The 18,469-nt window shown below is 42.1% G+C and overlaps 2 protein-coding genes across 6 annotated transcripts in view; one reads left to right on the plus strand and one right to left on the minus strand.

Annotated features, from left to right (window-relative positions):
* Window positions 1–6,119, plus strand: part of Smc6 (structural maintenance of chromosomes 6) — a 101,514-nt gene extending 95,395 nt beyond the window's left edge. For all 4 annotated transcript variants that reach the window (XM_013013637.1, XM_013013638.1, XM_013013639.1 and 1 more), the window contains 3 exons: window positions 2,507–2,659; window positions 4,651–4,748; window positions 5,596–6,119. In XM_013013637.1, coding sequence (XP_012869091.1) covers window positions 2,507–2,659; window positions 4,651–4,748; window positions 5,596–5,710 — 366 coding nt within the window. In that variant the 3' untranslated portion in view covers window positions 5,711–6,119. The remainder of the gene's footprint in view (window positions 1–2,506; window positions 2,660–4,650; window positions 4,749–5,595) is intronic.
* A 5,958-nt stretch (window positions 6,120–12,077) lies between these two features.
* Vsnl1 (visinin-like 1) overlaps window positions 12,078–18,469 on the minus strand; it is a 93,164-nt gene continuing 86,772 nt past the window's right edge. The window contains exons 3-4 of one of the 2 annotated variants that reach the window (XM_013013642.1): window positions 17,984–18,199; window positions 12,078–13,314 (exon numbers count right to left, since the gene is read on the minus strand). In XM_013013642.1, the coding sequence (XP_012869096.1) occupies window positions 13,117–13,314; window positions 17,984–18,199 (414 nt within the window). In that variant the 3' untranslated portion in view covers window positions 12,078–13,116. The remainder of the gene's footprint in view (window positions 13,315–17,983; window positions 18,200–18,469) is intronic. The other variant, XM_013013644.1, reaches the window with a different exon arrangement.

Below are 18,469 nucleotides of genomic sequence, written 5' to 3' on the forward strand. Positions count from 1 at the left end.
TTCCTTCCTTCCTTCCTTCCTTCCTTCCTTCCTTCCTTCCTTCCTTCCTTCCTTCCTTCCTTCCTTCCCTCCCTCCCTCCTTCTCTTTCTCTATCCTTCCTCCCTCCCTCTGTCCATCCCCCTCTCTCTCTCTCTCTCTCTCTCTCTCTTTCTCTCTTTTCTTTCATCAGTCCTGGGGCTTGAACTCAGGGCCTTGGTGCTGTCCCTGAGCCTCTTTGTTCTCAAGGCTAGCACTCTACTTCCTAAGCCACAGTACCTCTTCCAGCTTTTCCTGAGTAGTTTATTGGAGATACGAGCCTCATGGCCTTTTTCTGCCTGGGCTGGCTTCAAACCACCATCCTCAGATCTCAGCCTCCTGAGTAGCTAGGATTCCAGGATGAGCTACCAGACTTCCCGCATATTTTCCATACATTGCTGGTAGGTATGTAAATTATTACAACCATTATGGAGAAGAGTATGAAGGCTCCTCAAAAAACTAAAAACAAGACTACCATATGACCCAATAGGGTACCACTTCTAGGTATAGAAAAGGGAATAAAGTCAGTATTAGAGAAGTACCTGCATTCCAGTGTTATTTGGAATACTGTTCACAGTAGACAATACTTGGAATCTAGAGGTGTAAAGAAAATGTGTTGTGCACACACACACACACAGAGTCTATAACATTCAGCCGTATAAAAGAATGCATTTGTGGGCTGGGAAGGTGGCTCAGTGGTAGAGTGCTTGCCTTGCATGCATGAGGCCCTGGGTTCGATTCCTCAGCCCCACATAAAGCAGAAACAGCTGGGAGTAGCTCTGTGGCTCAAGTGGTAGAGCGCTAGCCTTGAGCTGAAGAGCTGAGGGCCAGCGCCCAGGCCCAGAGTTCAGGGTCCACAACCGGCAAAAAAAAAAAGAGAAAGAAAGAATGCATTTGTGACAAAAGAGATATAACTGAAAGATATTATATTAAGTGAAAGGAGCCAGATACAAAAAGATAAATACACATGTTCTGTTGTATGTGATCTGAACATACAATGATAGAGGTTGGATAAGTTGTGGGAGAAGAGGCTGAGGAAAAGATTGGATAGTAAATACCAAATCATTTAGATACAAGAAGTCCAAAGTGGTCACAACATAGTCAGATATAGTAGTTACAATTACCTACTACATATTTTATGAGGAATTAGAGGAGAGAAGGTCCAAGCATTCAAGAAACAATAAATGTAGACTACCCTGTAGATTACCCTGACTTGATCTGTATGCATGAGTGGAAATTGCAGTATTCCATAAATGTATACAGACAGTACAGTAGTAACTAAAACAGTGTATTCCATGAGTGTATACAGTTGTTACAGTAGTTACATCACCTATATGTTCTATGAGGATTTTTAAAGTGGGACACAACAAGCAATAACCAAAGGTGATCATTTACATTATTAAAATAACTGCTCCATTATACCTAGAGTTTTAAAAGAATAATAAGTATTAAGACACATTTAAAACTAGCCAAAAGGCTTAAATACTAAATAACGTCTTCATTAAGATACCCAATGGTGACTGCACATAGAATAGTGCTCAGAATTATTAGTCATCACAGAGGTTATTTCTTACATGCAATTTACCTCAGTAGTTCTGAAATGAACAAGCTGGAAACACTGATGGTAAAGATAAAAATATTTCTTGTTACATATATGTGTGGATGGAATCTCTCCCAATGTTACTTTATTTTCTGGAAGTTGTGCAAAAGAGGTGGTTGTTAATTTCAATAGTTGTTTTTAAGTTACCATTCTCAAAGGCCATTAGAGGATTTTTAAGTTGTTGTTGTTTTTGTTAGTTATGGGGCTTAGACTCAGCCTGAGTGCTGTCCCTGAGCTTTTTTGCTTAAGGCTAACACTCTAGTACTTTAAGCCACAGCACCACTTCTGGTTTTTTGGTGGGTAATTGGAGATAGTCTCAGGGACTTTCCTGCCCAAGCTGGCTTAGGACTAGGATCCTTAGATCTCTGTTTCCTGAGTAGCTAGGGTTATAGGTGTGAGCCACCAGCACCCAGCTTTTAAGATTTTGTTTTAAAGAATGTATTTGTCTATTCCTACTGTTAAATCTTCTGTTTTTTGCCATTTAGTAATTACTTTTAAAGCAGCCCTAACCACTAGATGTCACTGTAACTCAAGAAATGCAAAAATTACCTCATCATTTCCAAATGTTTGAAACAGTAATAATTTCAGGAAAAGCACTTTAAATTCTTTATTTTGATACACAATATTTAGTTAAATTGTACTTTATTGTTAAGCCTTTGAAATGTGTTTGTTATGGGAAAACATCTCCAGTTTGATTCTCAAAGTAAAACAAAACCGTTATGTAGCCACTGTTTCTCCATAAACTATTTGTAGTAAATATTTATAACATTTTTTTCACTCCACCAAATGAGGATTTTAGTTTTAAACCCTTCTGCTGCAATTTTTTTTCTTTACCTATATTGTAGATTTAATATTTTACTAGCTTTTCTTCCTTGTCTCTTCTCCTCAAGGTTCAGCCTGGAGAGGGAAATAAAGCATCCTTCAACGACATGCGAGCTTTGTCTGGCGGTGAGCGATCTTTTTCCACAGTGTGCTTCATCCTTTCCCTGTGGTCCATTGCTGAGTCACCTTTCCGATGCCTGGATGAGTTTGATGTCTATATGGTATTGTTACATTTTGATCTTCTGTTATTGTTTGAATAAGGTATTTTGAAAGGAAGCAAGCCTTTTCTGTAGTTGACCAATTGCAGGAAAGATCCTGCCTGACATTGCAATCTGATATGATTGTAAGGAGTACCTTGAAGTTGGAATTCTCTCCCCTTTGCCATATAGTGCCTCTAGGAGCCCTGCGCTATTATTTCATGTCTTCTTTCCCAGCCTGCACATCATGACTGTCAGGCTCATAGTCTTGCTCCTTCAACCTCTTCCTAGCTTATTTCTAGTAAGACAGAGTTGTAACCAGTTCACCACCCTTGCTACCAACTGCATTAGCTCTGGATTCTCCAGGCCCTGAAAACCAGTGCACATAAAATAAAGATACAAGAACATTTGACTTTGGAGTTAGAAGCATCAGATTTAGGAACTATCTCTGCTTCTGACTTTGCAAATGGCTTTAGGCAAAATATGTATCTTTCTTGGGTTTTTTTTATACCCACGAAGGGTATTTTATAAAGCAATGGTGTTATTACTGCTGCCTACCTCAGAGGGCAGTGGAGGTGCAGGTGAAGTCCTAAATGTGATGCACTTGCTGTGATCCAGCTGCAACTAAATTCTCACAAATCAGCAGCTGATCACCAACTGACTGCTTCTTCTCTCTTTCTTAAGTGCCACATGGTCTGAGTCCAGATGATACTTCTTGAGTCACTCTTGACTAGCAAAGGCTGTACATGAGCTAAAAAGCCTCACCTTATCTGTTGAAGGACTTGTCCTCATCAGTTTATTTCCATCCTTTAGGAAAGGTTATCTGACCACCTCCACACTCCTTCTACTTCCTGGTTTCCTGTATCTTTCATCTCAGTCTGCCATGTTGTCTCCATTGGTTCTGATGCCTTTAAATGTTTCCTTAGTTTGTTGGTTACACTTTTGTTCATTTCCTTATACAAAGTATCCTGCCTACTTCTACAGATACATAGTCCTCAAAGCTACTGCTTGAATATAGACATCTACCACTTCCTACTTCAGAGCTCTCTTACAGTGTAGACCTTGGTCATCTTAGTGAGTTTGAGAATGAATGTATTTTCCTTTTTAAGTCTTTTTTCTTTTCCTAGGTTTCCTATCTTGATTAGTGGCAAATTGTCAATATCAACACAGTTACCCAGCTATAAAGTCTGATTTATCTCTTCTTCCCTTTTACTTCACATTGTCTGCTCCTCTTTTGAAATCTCCCTAATCTCCAGCTTCTCCCTCTCCTTGTGATTTGTCCTTCTCTGTACCTCTTTTATGCTAAACTTGACTTTTTTTCCAGAATCTCTCTCCTTCAATCTGCCCTCCACCTTTTTCAGCAAGTTTATATTTCTAAAACATAACTTACTTTGGTCACTAACCTATTAAAATCTCACAGTGATTATTATATATGTATAAATATTTATTTCTGGACAGTAACTTTGGAGACTTCAAGATTGTATTATTTATCAACTTTCAGCTATGTTAATAGACTATGATTTTCTAAACATGGTGCCTCTGTTCATGTGTTCTCTTTTGTTATGTGATAAATTCTGTTTATATTTTAATACATAGTTCAGATGTCATCTTTATGAAGCCTCTTATGGCCACCATACTTTTGAAAACATCCCTTAATCATTGAGGGACAGTTTGATAGATTTGAAGCTAAGCACTTTTGTTTATAACTACCCTGAGTAATTAACCATTACTAATTAGATTCTCTTTGAAACATGAAATATGTCATTTGTGTATTTGCTAATTATTTTTTATTCCTACTCATATCTGAAGGAGGAAGAACACAGGAATATTTTGATTATAGAAATATAACCTACAAGTTCTGTTTATTCAGTTATTACTCCAATATTTTCTGACACTATCTTTCTGTAGATGAAATTGCTTGTTACTTTAAAGTAGTAGAGGAAAATCCAGTTTATATGAGCCAGCAGAATGCTGTTTGACTCAACACAATCCTAACTTGTGCTTTTGTTCTTCAGGATATGGTTAATAGAAGAATTGCAATGGACATGATACTTAAGATGGCAGATTCCCAACGATTTAGACAATTTATCTTGCTTACTCCTCAAAGTATGAGGTAACTTTCTGTGAATGTATATGTAAACACAGATTTATGTAAAAAAGCAGGAAATAAAAGTTTTTATAATCTTTAATTTTTTAATGTAAATGCAGAACTGACCAATGTAAATTAAAATTAGCCTTATAACTGGTTTAGAAGATTTAAAGTGATTTCTTATTTTCTAGATATTTAAAACTTGATTCTGTCTTATCCCATAAGTTGGCTATTATTAACTTACTAACATTTGTTATCATAACCAAGCAAAACAAAATAAGTTTAGTAAATCTATTTAGGAGAAGAAACAATTCATGATTTTCCTAGTCTTTTTTCTTGGGACTTAACGGTGCCAGTCTTCCTAAATAGGTGTTATACTCTGTTGTCAGTCAGCATTTGTCAGGTGCCTACAGTGTGTCAGGCACTGTGTCACCTAGAGTTGGTATTCTATCTCAACAGGATTCCTGGGATCATGTGACTACTGAAACTTGAGGTTAGAAATATTAGGTAACTCCTAGCTACATAAGAGCAAGTTTAAAGTAGTGTCTATAAATCTCCTTTATTTCCTTTTCTTCCATGCTGAAAATGCATAGACTATGTCAAGAACTTAATTTTTTAAATGAAAACAATTCTCTATTGTAATTTTTTGTTTCCTGGAATTCTTACCAGTATATGTATCCTCTAGTAGATTTTTAGCTTATTTTGGCTTATTTTTTTCCTTGGTAGTGGTAATGGTGTTGGTGGCCGAGTTCCTATCTATATGTGTCAAGGCGAAGTTTTTCCACTGAGCTATGCCCCCTAACCCGTGGAAGTTGTTTTAAAGGGTAAAAGGTGTTTTGGAAATTTGGGTAATTGATTTGTCTTCTTGTAGCTCACTTCCTTCAAGTAAGCTGATTAGAATTCTTCGGATGTCTGATCCTGAAAGAGGACAAACCACATTGCCTTTTCGACCTATAACCCAGGAGGAAGAAGATGACCAAAGTTGATCATTTATATGCCTTGACCTCATGCTGAAAGATGAGAAAGTGGGAAACAATATTGAGAGGGGGAAATAAAGCTGGACTATTTGGTGAAATAAAATGAGATTGATTCTGAAATAAAAGAAACTCCCCATCTGACCACCATAAAGTGTATAAATTAGCCTCAAAAGCCAGCTTATAGCAAGGTATTAAAATTACTGTTACTTTCCTTTGTGAAAACCAAATTTCATAGTACTGGTTTTAAATCTTGTTAAGTTTACATGTGAGTTGTTCTGTTTTCGTTTTTACCATCTATTTTTATAGTTTCCTATTTTAGAAGTAAAATTTGTACATAAGCACATGTACATATTTCTTTAGTTTGAGTTCATTTCTATAGTATTTTGTAAGAATTAAAATAAAATTTTGAGCACCTGATTATATTTAGTTTTGCTTTTCTGAAATATTACATTCTATAGTTAGATGACTAAACAGAGACAAAGAGGGATTCTTCTGGCAGGGAGCAGGGTACAAAGTGAGCTATGGACACCATGGATTTACTGTCAGGTTTTGTTAATATTGAAGACCTCACACAGTACTGTCAATCCTGATAGGCAGAATCTCTGCCTATAGTAATTTTTAGCCTTAAGGGCAGAGCTGTAGAAGAGCTGTGACTAAGCTTAAGAGAATGGCTAGAAAAACTGGGAGGTTGGCTCCTCATAGAACAGGAAGGTAGCCAGCGGCCACGCTTACAGAAGACACGTTCTGAGTTGAGAGATGCTTAAAGTGATCACATGTGGTTCGTTGTAAAAAAAATGTATTTTTTAAAAGAAAACATAAATGGGACTACTGCCTTTATTCTTTGATACTTGAATTAGTGTTAAACTTTTACAAAACACAAAACCTGCCTTATATTGCTAGCAATAAATACCAGAATACATACCAATGAAGTTGACAAGGAAGTTTTTTAAGCAATGGAGAATTTTAAGACCACAGACATTTTTATAATAGGTTTCTAAGAAATAACTGAATTCTGGTTTTGGTGAAGCAAGGAATCTAAAGTCACTTGCTATGAGAAGTCCAAAAACATGCTTTGTAACCTATGAATTTATAGGAAGTAGAGACTTCTAAATCTTTAAGATACTCCTTGCTGATCATAAAACAAATTTATAACTCATTTGTATCAAAAATATTTCTTAGCAAAAAGAAAATTTGGTATGAATTACTGAGATAGTTTTAATGTTATGCTGCTTAACACCAAGTAGGAAATTAATCCTGAGATGAATCCATCTGAGCATCTCTTTGAAATAATTATGATTCATCGCTTTGGTGTCAGAGAGTTGATTTCAGCCATCATAAGTGAATATATCTTCATAGAATGTTCTACCTACTGCTTATAATAAGAGTAAATGTAGAAAAATGTTCTTTTTAAATATGTATAACTTAAAAATAAAACATTTATATATATTAAAGTCATGTTTTTGTGCATTGGGAAAGGAAATGTTAATTGACTAACAAGCCTCTTAATCTGTAGTGACTTAAATATCTCATATAGATGACTCTGGAAGAAGTTTCAGGAAACAAGGAAGAAAGGTTTCTCTGAATCCTAAGTTTTACCTTTGGCATTTATTCTGGAAATGATTCAGATTATTCTCAAAATGACAAACGTGAGTTTTAGTAAGCCATGCTGTTAATGATGCAGTTGCTGAAATTGACAATGCTGAAAATTGAGGATTAGTTATTTTCCAAGTTTTATTACTATTTTGTTAGGCCAAAAGATTAAACCAAAATGATTAAACTCTAGGACTCTTGAATTAAGTCAGGAAATTCTCATGAGGTGCGGTGAAGACCTTTGTTGCCAGTCTGTGATGCTATCAGGAGCTAGTGGGATTAGCAAATGCTATAATCCTCTGGAAGGAAGTTAGGTGACTGTGGTGTGGCCTTGAAGGGACATTGAGACCCTGGCCAGAATCCTCTCTGTAACCCTGGCCATGAGGAGAGCCAGGCCCCTGCCACATATTGTACCATGTGTGGCCTAACTAGAGGCCCAAAGCAACAGGACACCCCGGGCTGCGGCCTCTGAAAGTCAGCCCTCAAATGAGCCGTCATAAATCCTTTATGAGAGTTACTTCTTACTGTCATGGGAAGTCGTCATGAAGCTGATGTCTTGTACTTTGACTAATTGAGATGAGAACTGATTTGAAGTTTAAAAGTTTAGTTACTAATACTTCATGATTTAACCTTAGTGTCCCTGGATTTAAGACTCCAGCAAACTATGTAAGAGGAGCAAGTTTTATTCTTTTTTTATTTTTTGGGTCCGGTCATGGGCCTGAACTCTGGGCCTGGGCTCTGTCCCTCAGCTCTTCAGCTCAAGGCTAGCGCTCTACCACTGGAGCCACAGCGCCACTTCCGGCTTTTTATTTTTTTCCGCTGCTTATATGGTGCTAAGGAATCGAACCCAGGGCCTCATGCATGCAAGGCAAGTGCTCTACCACTGAGCCACCTTCCCAGCCCTTATTCTTTAAAAGAATTTAATAATATGACTATACATCATCTGTTCCTTGAATCAGCTAATGAAGTTTCCTTAATTTGGTATCATATAACATGTATATTTAGTCTTTGTGATGACATCGAGGTAGAATCTACAGGAGCAAGCATGGTAAAGCTTCAGGGAATTCCTGCTGCCTAGTTGATGAATGTAGAAATGCCATTTTTTTTTTTGCTAATCATGATACTGTACATAATTTCAGATAATGTTAGCTCCTATGAATTATAAAGCAGTAAAGAGGTTTGGCTGCAGGAAAGCCTTTTCAGAAGGTAATATCTGAGCCAGGTAAGAGTACAGGGAAGATGGTCCTGGGTCAAGGCTGAGGAAGCGAGAGCCAAGTCCCCTTGTGGGTGCTGAGGGTAGGTATGAGATGAGGCTTGGGTAGGAGAAGCAAAACCATTGTAGCCCTAAAACAGTAAGCAGGTCGGGTAAGTATTCCAGGAGTCCTTTTGGCTTCAGTGCTCAGAGCTGAGGGTGGGACAAGCATGGGAAGAGCGGACACGTATTTGGACCAATTTGCAGTGGTTGGTGCACACACGAGCAGCCGTGATGATTGGGACACAGACACAGTCCATTCTGAGGGTGAGCGGCAGTGGACTTCTGATGAGAATGCTGTGAGGAGTCAGACAACTTTGCCACCTGGCCTAAAGAGCTGGATGACTGGTGCCATGCATGGTGGAAGAAGAGTGTGGGGAAGATGAAAAGGTCACCGATTTAAACTGGTGACATTTGAAATAATGGTTTGGATGCTAATAGTTCTTTGGTTAATTTGCTATTTGATGGGTAACTTTTCATTGGAAAACAATAAAAGTCAAGTCTGAAGATCTGTGTTTACCTGCAAATATTGTGGGGAAACTCCAAATTGTGTAATCAAACTGATCAGAAAACTTAATAGTTGAAGAGAAGCTAAGGCAGCCCTGTCATTTAAGAGCTCTAATTGGGCATCAGTGCCTTGCTAGATGCCGACCCATCCTTTCCTTAGAACCTTTCAAGGTGTCTGTTGAAGCCTGGAATTACTTGATATAGTTCCCAAGCATTGGGGAGAAATAAGCATCTGACTGTTTTAAGAAATGAGTTTATATTTATTCAGAGACTGATTCTAAATGAACTATAGAAAAAAAAATGAAGTGTCAGTACAATTTCTTGCCCTTTTAAAAACAAGCAGAGGAAATATGGAAACTTGGGACTTCTAAATGCAGAGGGAAAAAAATGAAGTCTACAAAGTGAAATGCTTGTGGTATTTTCCATTTAGACCTGCAATTGGGAGTTAAACAGCTACCCCAATGGCAGCTGAGTGTGAACCAGACCTAGAGCCTAGTTGAATGATGTACCTGTAGTGGGTACTTTGTGAAGAAAGCACTTTGGCCGAGATAGGAGGGGCTCAGTGGGACCCAGGTTGGTGGGGTGTGGTGGTTAAGTGGAACTCTGGTAGAGGGATGAATGAGTTCAACACATCTCAGTTCCTGGACCCTTTGACCATTAGTCCATGCAGTGCTTATTTCCTGTTTTCTGTATTATTCATTCCCAGTAACAGTGTTTTCCAGAAATGACCACCACAGTAAGTCCCTCCTATGTTCTTTTAGAACTTTATAGAAGCTCTTCTTGATCTAGATTTGTAACTTACCATCAAGCGGATCCAGTAGGAGCAGTACCAAGCTGAGTTTTTCTCTTTTTTGGGAGGGGGGGGGGCGGTCTGGTCGTGGGGCCTGAACTCTGTGCTTGGGCACAGTCCCTCGGCTCTTCAGCTCAAGGCTAGTGCTCTACCACTTGAGCCACAGCGCCACTTCTGGCTTTTTTCTTTCTGCTTATGTGGTGCTGAGGAATCAAACTCAGGGCCTTAGGCATGCAAGGCAAGCACTCTACCACTGAGCCACCTTCCCAGCCCCTGAGTTTTTCTCTTAATTCCTGACATGGAAGCCATAAGAAATGGTAAGATGATTGATTGTGTTAGGTTTAGGGTTTGAGTTGTTATGCAGCATTAGTAACTAAACCAGTCCTTCTTTCATCCACTCCTCTACAAACCATTGTCATGGCACATTTTCTATGTGACTTGGGAGTTCTTTTTGTAAGAATATATTTTCACCGATCGCATACTTTGCAATCCATTTTGGTTTCCCCACCACCACCAACAGCATTTTAGAACCCTGGTCTAGGTTGACTGTGTATGTCAGTCTGTTGTTCTCAGCTGATCCAGACTATATTTGACTTGGATGAACCACTAGATTGTCTCCAAAGCCCACGCACACCACACACAGAGCCGTCACAAATGACTTTGGTTATGTTTCTGTACGGCCCTCCAAGAGCCGTTCCCGAGGCCAGGCAAGGGATTGCTGGGCCAGAGCAGGTATGCAGTCGGCTGCTGTCCAGATCCCAGTTCCAGCAGCAAGGACTAGAGCAAGTGATGAGATTCTTACTTGCTGGCCCAGTTTCTACAGTTTAGTTAGAACTAGTGAAGTTACTGGGGAGAGCCATTGTTTTCTTCCCTGGCTCCTTTCCTCCATCCCTCCCTCTCTGCCATCCTCCCTCCTTTTCTGGAAGATTTTGAGATGCCTTCTCACGACTCCACTGCCAAATGCCACCATATCTCAGTATTCTCCTTTCTTCGTTCTATGCTTTCCCCCCTATTTGGAATATCACACACGCACACACTGTGGCTTTCTCTGAACACACATTAGTGTGGTGTTACATGCTAGTAGGTGATTAGTGAAGATGTGAATGATTACCCAGTCTGTCTTATCCAGGTGACCCCATGGACCCTCTTCCCCATCCCTCCTCACGAAGTAGTAGAAAGGCATTTAACCTCTTGGATCTCTCCTTGCTACATTTTGGGCTCACCATGCACAGGGGACAAAGGACACTTAAGATACTATCACATGGAACTGTCTCCTCTAAGGGCAGAATTTGGGTTCTCTGAGTCTTTTCGATAACCTACCTATCTGAAGCCTCAATGTTCTAAGTGTTTATAGGTTTGCTTATTTAGTTCCTTGCTGGATAGAGGAATGAAATCATGCCCTGGTTGCTAGTGTCATTGAATGATCCAAAGAGAAAGAAGCAAAAATTACTTGATTTAAAAAAAAATGCAGCTGGGAACAGACGGCCCACCCTGTAACCCTAGCTACTCAGGAGGCAGAGATCTGAGGACTGTGATTTGAAGCCAGCCCAGGCAAGGGAGTCCGTGAGATTCTTATCTCCAGAAAACGGGAAGTGGCTGTGGCTGAAAGTGGCAGAGTGCTACCCTTGGGTGGAAAAGCTCAGGGACAGCACCAAAGCCCTGACTGCCAAAACCCCCCCACAAAAAACCACTTGAAAAATAGAGTACTGCATAGTCTTGAGCCAAATAGCCACTAACTCTACTTAACAAAGTACAAATTAATTGAAATGAAATTTAATAATTCAGTTATTCAGTCACACTAGCCATTCTTAAAGGGCTCAGTAGCCACATGTAGCTAGTCACATGCAGATGTTTCCATTATCAGTGGTACAGGTAGGTGATCAGTGCAAATTTGTTAGGAATAACTCCCTAGAGTCTAACCCGGCAACATTGCACACACACACACACACACACACACACACACAGTTCACAATTGGGAGGAAAGAGTATTTTGAGGGCACTGTGTGAACTCCAGCCACATTCTGAAAATGCTAACTTGGGACCCTCATCTGCTTGCTTCCCCTCACTGAGGTCAGGACAGTTTTGTTCTATCATTAAAAATAAAATCCAGCACACCTTTTATGTAGGAGGCAGAAGTCTTTCCTAAGCCTATCTTGGAGGCTACCTCTCAGCCCACTCAATGTGCCTTTCCCCCTCCCCCGAGTTTTGTAGAACATAATATATTGTTAGCACCAAAGTCACACTGAGATATAGTTTATTGTCATATAATGAGCATTTTTTCATAATGAACAAGTCTTCTCTTTTAAATGTTACATGCCATGTGGACTGTCCCTCTTTGGGGAAATGGCCTGGATGAAGAAGTTGCTTTATTTCCCTTTTGTCATTTAGTTCTTCAGACTCCAAAGATGTGTATTGAAAATATTTAGTAAGTTGTTGCTGGCTGACTTTTGCTTATGAGAATGTTTCGTTTAATTGTAAAAGGGAGGGTAAATGTTAGAAATTGTGTCATCAATTACCACCTTTTTTGGAAGTCTTTGAAAATAAGTGGGAATACATTTCTATCTTTTTTTTACTTTCAATAAATAATCTTTGTATATCTTTACTTTCAATAAATATTCTTTGTGTATATGTATATATAGATAGATAGATATAATGAGTCATTTAGCAGGATTTTTAAATTTTATACTGCATTCATCCAAAACAGCTCTTTCCAGATTGATAGGATGCAGATGAGGTGAGAATTAAGGCAAACCCAAAAGGCATGCAAATATAGTACATTTATATTCACTGATAATACAAGCTGTTGTGTGTGGACCAGACACAGGAGTGAAGGGCCCCTCCGTGTGTCTGTCTAGTACTATTTTACAGGAGAATGGTGACACAGCTCATAATTAAGGTACATTACCGTGGGGGTCTCAGTGCTACTAAAATTATGTAATCAAGGAGACACAAGCATTAGCAAAACATGTACCAGAAATCATAGAATTCTTTGCAGCACATTTCTGCCCAGGCTTTGGAAGAGGAGTATTTGTATGAAATGATATTACACATATCACATTGTGGCAGGTTGTTCTGTTTGTTTTTATAGTATATGCTTTTAAAATTCATCAGCAAATGACATTCTCATGCACACAAGTGTTTCAAACACAAGAAGCAAGTCCATTTATAGGTAGTCCAAGCGATTGTGTGTGTGTGTGTGTGTGTGTGTGTGTGTGTGTAGCTGCAGACTGAATGGGACGTTGACACTTCCGTGCAGTCCATGGTATAGACACCAGCTCATTTCTGAATGTCACACTGCAGAAGTAATACAATGGACGGGTCGCTCTTTGCAGCTTCTTTGAATTCATCCAGAGTAATCTGGTCATCTTTGTTCTTATCCATCTTGCTGAAAATCTTGTCTACTCGCTGCTCAGGTGTGAGACCATCCTCATTCATTTTCATCATGATCACAGTGCCCACCATTTTGTAGATAGCCTTTAAGGGGGGGAAAGTGTAAAGTCAATTAGCAGAAGCCCGGGAGGGCAAAGAGCTCTCCCTACCTCTCTTTCATCTAACTGGCTCCTACTTCACTCTTCAAGTTTTAGCTTCTCCTTCCCCAGAGGAGGTTCTGTTCCCATGCTTCAAGTTGCCATGGCAACCCATACCATCTTCTCCAAGGGAAGATATTGCACACACTATTACAGTAATTCCTTTGTCTTCCTCACCAGACAGTACATGTTATGAAGCTGGGAATCATCTTTTTCTCACTTCTGTAACTCCAGGACTTGGCCCTATGTCTGTCACATCGTAGGTCTTCAATAAGTATTTATTATTAATTAAAAACAAAGTCTATTTACTTGGCTGGCAGTTGGGATATGGAGTAAAGAGGCAGGAGGAGGAAGGAACAAATGAGGTGTTGGCTAGAGATGGAGTTAGAAGCAAGTCAGAACATAAAGTCCTCTTACAGATAATGATTTTTAACTTATTAACTTTTTAAGTGGCTTTCAATAGGGAATGTGTGATGTAATGAAGTAAGTCTTGAGATGAATTAGAAATAGAAGAATTTTGGATGATTACTGGTTTTCTGTCTGGAGGAAGTGGATAGAAAAGGTCATTCAGTGGTGAGATGAATCATAGACTAGAAACAGGCTCAGGAAAGCAAATGTTAAGATGTTTTTAATTTCAAATATTCTTAATTGAAATGCAAATAAGTCAATAAACACTAATGGTGGGAGTCTTAGGTAACATTAGAGTCCCTATGACAAGGACCACATAATGTGTTCAGAAAGCCAAGGCAGGTATACCCATTAAAGTTTAGCTCTGAAATATTCATTTAGATCTGTTGATTAAATGTAAGATAAGTCAAAGAACACTGAGATAACTGCCTTCTCCAGGTCAAATGGTGGTCCATAATGAGTTCTCAGTAGGGGTGTTGCCTAGGCTGCAGTGGTTTCCTTTCTAGAATAGTACCCTAATGCTGGGTGCTGTTGGCTCAGGAGGCTGAGATCTGAGGGCCGTGACTTGAAGCCAGCTCAGGAAGAGAAGTTCCTTAGACTCTTGTTTCCAATTAACTAACAAGGAACTGGAAGTGAAACTGTGACTCAAGTGGTAGAGCACTAGCTTTGAGCATAAAAGCTCAAGGACAGCACCTAGGCCCTAAGTTTAAGCCCAGGACTAGCAAAATAAACAAATAGGAAAGTCCCTTAAAATGATAAATGCCCATCTTAAATGGATAAAACAATTATACAATGGAATGCTGCTTTATCATTTGTGAAGAATGGATTACAATAAATGCCACAGCACCAATTAACTGTAGGAAAGAGATGGAGAAGCAGCGCTAACAGTCAGACACAGGGCCAGTCCCTGGATGAGTCCATTGGTGTGAAAGGTGGAAGAAAATCTGGCCAACATAGGGTAGTGGTTGTCTGAATTGAGATTGGAAGCAAGCATGTACACATTAAGGACCTTATCAAAAATTTTTAAATGCCTTAAAATTGCAATATGGTGATAGCTGAATTCTTCTGTAAGTTTAGTTGAAAAAAATTATTGAATCCTACTTAGTAAGGGTGACTTTATTGTCTGTAAGCCATAGATTGCTTGTAAAGATTGCTTTAAAAACTGCCAATTGAAAACAAATCACTAGTAAGTGCCTTATTTAACAAGTTAGAATGGACATTATGAGTTGTGTGTGCCTATCAATTGTAAGATCCTGAGTTCAAACCTCAGAACCACAGAGAGAGAGAGAGAGAGAAAGAGAGAGAGAGGAGGGAAGGAAGGTAGGCAAGAAGAAAGGAAGGTAGGAGGGAAGGAAGAAAGGGAGGGAGGGAGGGAGAGAGGAAGGAAGGAAGGAAGGAAAGAAGGGAGGGAAGGAAAATAAAGATATGTAAAAATGTTCACCAAGATTAAATAGTTTGTGTTTAGTTTATATTGATATATGATGGAAAAAAGGAATTTAGAAGAGGCAGACTACTGAAGTTTCTTTTGTAGACAATTGGTAGACAGAGTCCTGATTAGCCTAGTAGAATCAGTGTGCACAAGGTAAAATATACACTGTGCTTTATGTCCATGGGCCATCTATATTTGAGTTGTCATGCGCTCTCTGCCCTTTGAAAGTTATAATCAAAAGGATTTACATGATGGTCGGTACAGTCAGAAAATTGTACTATTGGGCTGGGAATGTGGGTCAGTGACTTCCGTGCATGAAGCCCCGGGTTCGATTCCTCAGTACCACATACACTGGAAAAGCCACAAGTGGAGCTGTGGCTCAAGTGGTAGAGCGCTAGCCTTGAGCAAAAAGAAACTCAAGGACAGTGCTGAGGCCCAGAATTCAAGCCCCAGGACTGGCAAAGAGAAAAGTGCACTATTAATAAAATATAAACAAGAAATCTGTCCTGGGTAAGTTTGAAATGGCAAGGTCAGGGTCTCATCAACTGTAGCCCTGTGATCTGAGCCACTAATGTGAGAATGAGAAAAAGACACCCCCAGTGCAGACTTGTACCCCAACACTGACACAGAGACAGGGATGGCATTGAAGACTCAGATCCAAATCACAGGCCCCATGCAAATGGACCTAATCCCTGAAGGACATGAGCAGATGTTCAGCGTGAACTTTGTGGAAAGCATATTATTGCATGTGCTTTCTTTTTTTCCAGTCATGGGGCTTCAACTCAGGGTCTGGGCACTGTCCCCGAGCTCTTTTGCTCAAGGCTAGCACTCTACCACTTCGAGCCACAGCTCCACTTCTGGTATTCTGGTGGTTCTCAGACTTTCCTGCCTGGGCTGGCTTTGAACTGTGATCCTCAGCACTCAGCCTCCTGAGTAGCTAGGCTTACAGGCATGAGCCACCAGCGCCTGTTTGCACGTGCTTTTCTAAGGAGGAATAATGAAGTCTCAACAATCTCTCAATCTTATGGACCCATTTTTCCTGTGCTGAGCACCCCAACTCAGACATACTGTCCTTCTGGGTTTCCACAGCTCTTCCTCTTCTTCCCTCTCCATTGATCAGTACCTGGCTCAGTGATCCTGGCCTCTGGGTCTGTGGCCTTGATATCAGACACCTTTGTCTTTTCATATCTGACTCTCTGACATTTGGCCTTGGAGAGTGTTAACCACATCCTCAAGGAGCCTATGAAAGAGAAGTCTGGAGTAAAGTGGGCTAACAAGGCCTCGTGAATGAGACAAGTTCACCTAGACCCCGAGGGGTGAGAGGATTCAGAGGGGCAGAGCCAGGAAGAGCTGCTTTGTCATGAGCCAGAGTGCACGGCTGGGTGTGCAATGAGAAGGAGGCAGAGGTGGTAGACATGATGGCTCTGAGGAGGGCAAGCACACAGAGCTCCGGAACACCGTGTGTCTGAGGCGCCTGGCATCTGCTCAGAAAGGGCTTTGGGTAGAATGGAAGAGAAGCTGCTGCAGGACAGGATGTTGTCATGTGATTATTACACAGGCAGACAGGGACAGTGTGTGGATGGCGGGCCAGGCTTCTGAGGCAGGCAGACTAGGGTTGGGGGTGCTGGAGATGCCAGCTGGAGGATTCTCGCCCTGAGCAAGGGGGTGAGATTGATGGAGCTGGGGTGGGGATCCCGCGTGTGGATACACCACAGCTCCAAGATGGGTCACCTGGCTTGTGTCCATGACCAGTAGTGCCTTTGTCTCCAGAGCCACGGTGGGCTCTGGGGTGGGCTGTGCGCTAAGACATTCCATCTAAGCAAAGTCCCTGGTGCATGGTCTACTGTGGAGTGCCTGCCAAGTTCCAGGCTGGCTTCCAGGTTGTGGGGACGGGGCAGTGAGCAAGCAGAGTCCTCTTCCCACGAAGTCACTGCTGGGTGCGGCACGCTCTTGTGCATGCCCACGGCAGTGACAGCCCCTTCTTTGCTTCGGGATCAGCTGGCACTGGGAGGGGGTGGAGCCATCTGGGAAGGCCAGCTTGGTGACAGGTGGCAGGGAGCGGTGAAGGGGGGGCATTCTGGGCAGAGGGGGAGAAGGGGACCAAGCCAGGGAAGCTGCCCTACCGGGAGGGCAGTGGGCAGGGAGGGAGGGGGAAGACGGGGTCGGAGCAGAAGGCAGAGGAATTCTGAGTGGGTGCAACATGACTAAAAATGCCCCCTGGATGTGGTAAGATAGGGGAGCCCAGAAGGACAGCCCAGAAGAAGCAGGTGGCAGGTTCAGCAGTGCAGAACTACACAAAGCAGGAGAATGGGGCCGGGGGTGGGGTGGGGTGGGGGGATCGTCTTAGGCACCCAGTCCAGTGAGCCTCGTGTGTAGCAGGCCTCCTGGTGAATCACCCTGGGTTAGGTGCAGCTCCGTGGACGGGAAGGGCTCAAAGTTCGGCTCTGTGACTCCTCCCGGGCTGTACTTGCGGTGGGGAGCAGGGCAAGGTCAAAACGGGGTGCATAGTAGCAAGAGAGGGTCGTGGACACATGCCCTGCCCGGCTGTGTGGGGGCCTCTGCCTGCCCTCTGCCGCCCCCTCGCCACCGGCCTGGTGGTCAGCCTCACCTCTAGGATCTCCAGCCTCTCCCCGGCTGTGGGGGCCTTTGACCTTTGACCTCCGACCCCCGGCCTGGTGGTCAGCCTCACCTCTAGGATCTCCAGCCTCTCCCGGGCTGTGTGGGGGCCTCTGACCCCGACCCCCGACTCCCCCCCTCCCGGCCCGGTGGTCGGCCTCACCTCTATGATCTCCAGCATCTCCACCCGGGTGATCTTGCCGTCGCCGTCCAGGTCATACATGTTGAAGGCCCAGTTGAGCTTCTGCTCGAAGCTGCCCCTGGAGGTGATGGACAGGGCGCAGATGAACTCTCGGAAGTCGATGGTGCCGTCCCCATTCTTGTCGAAGGTTCGGAAGGCGTGCTGGGCAAACTTGGAGGCGTCCCCGTAAGGGAAGAACTGCGAAGCAAGAGCGCGCAAGTCAGGAGCCGGAAGTCAGGGTCCGGACGGGGCAGGACTCGCAGGCGCAGGAGGAGGACCCCGGCCTGGAGAGATAGTGCACCAGAGCTATTCCCGTTGTGGCCACGGGGTGGGGCTGCTGAGGCCGGGCTGGCCTCCCCAGTGGGCTGTGTGTGTGTGTGTGTGTGTGTGTGTGTCTGTGTGGGGGGGGTGTGGCTCTGTGTGTGTGTGGGGGCTCTGTGTGTGTGGCTCTGTGTGTGTGTGTGTGTG

The sequence above is a fragment of the Dipodomys ordii genome, unplaced genomic scaffold, assembly GCF_000151885.1.
Source record: "Dipodomys ordii isolate 6190 unplaced genomic scaffold, Dord_2.0 Scaffold20, whole genome shotgun sequence".
NCBI classification, from domain to species: Eukaryota; Metazoa; Chordata; class Mammalia; order Rodentia; family Heteromyidae; genus Dipodomys; species Dipodomys ordii.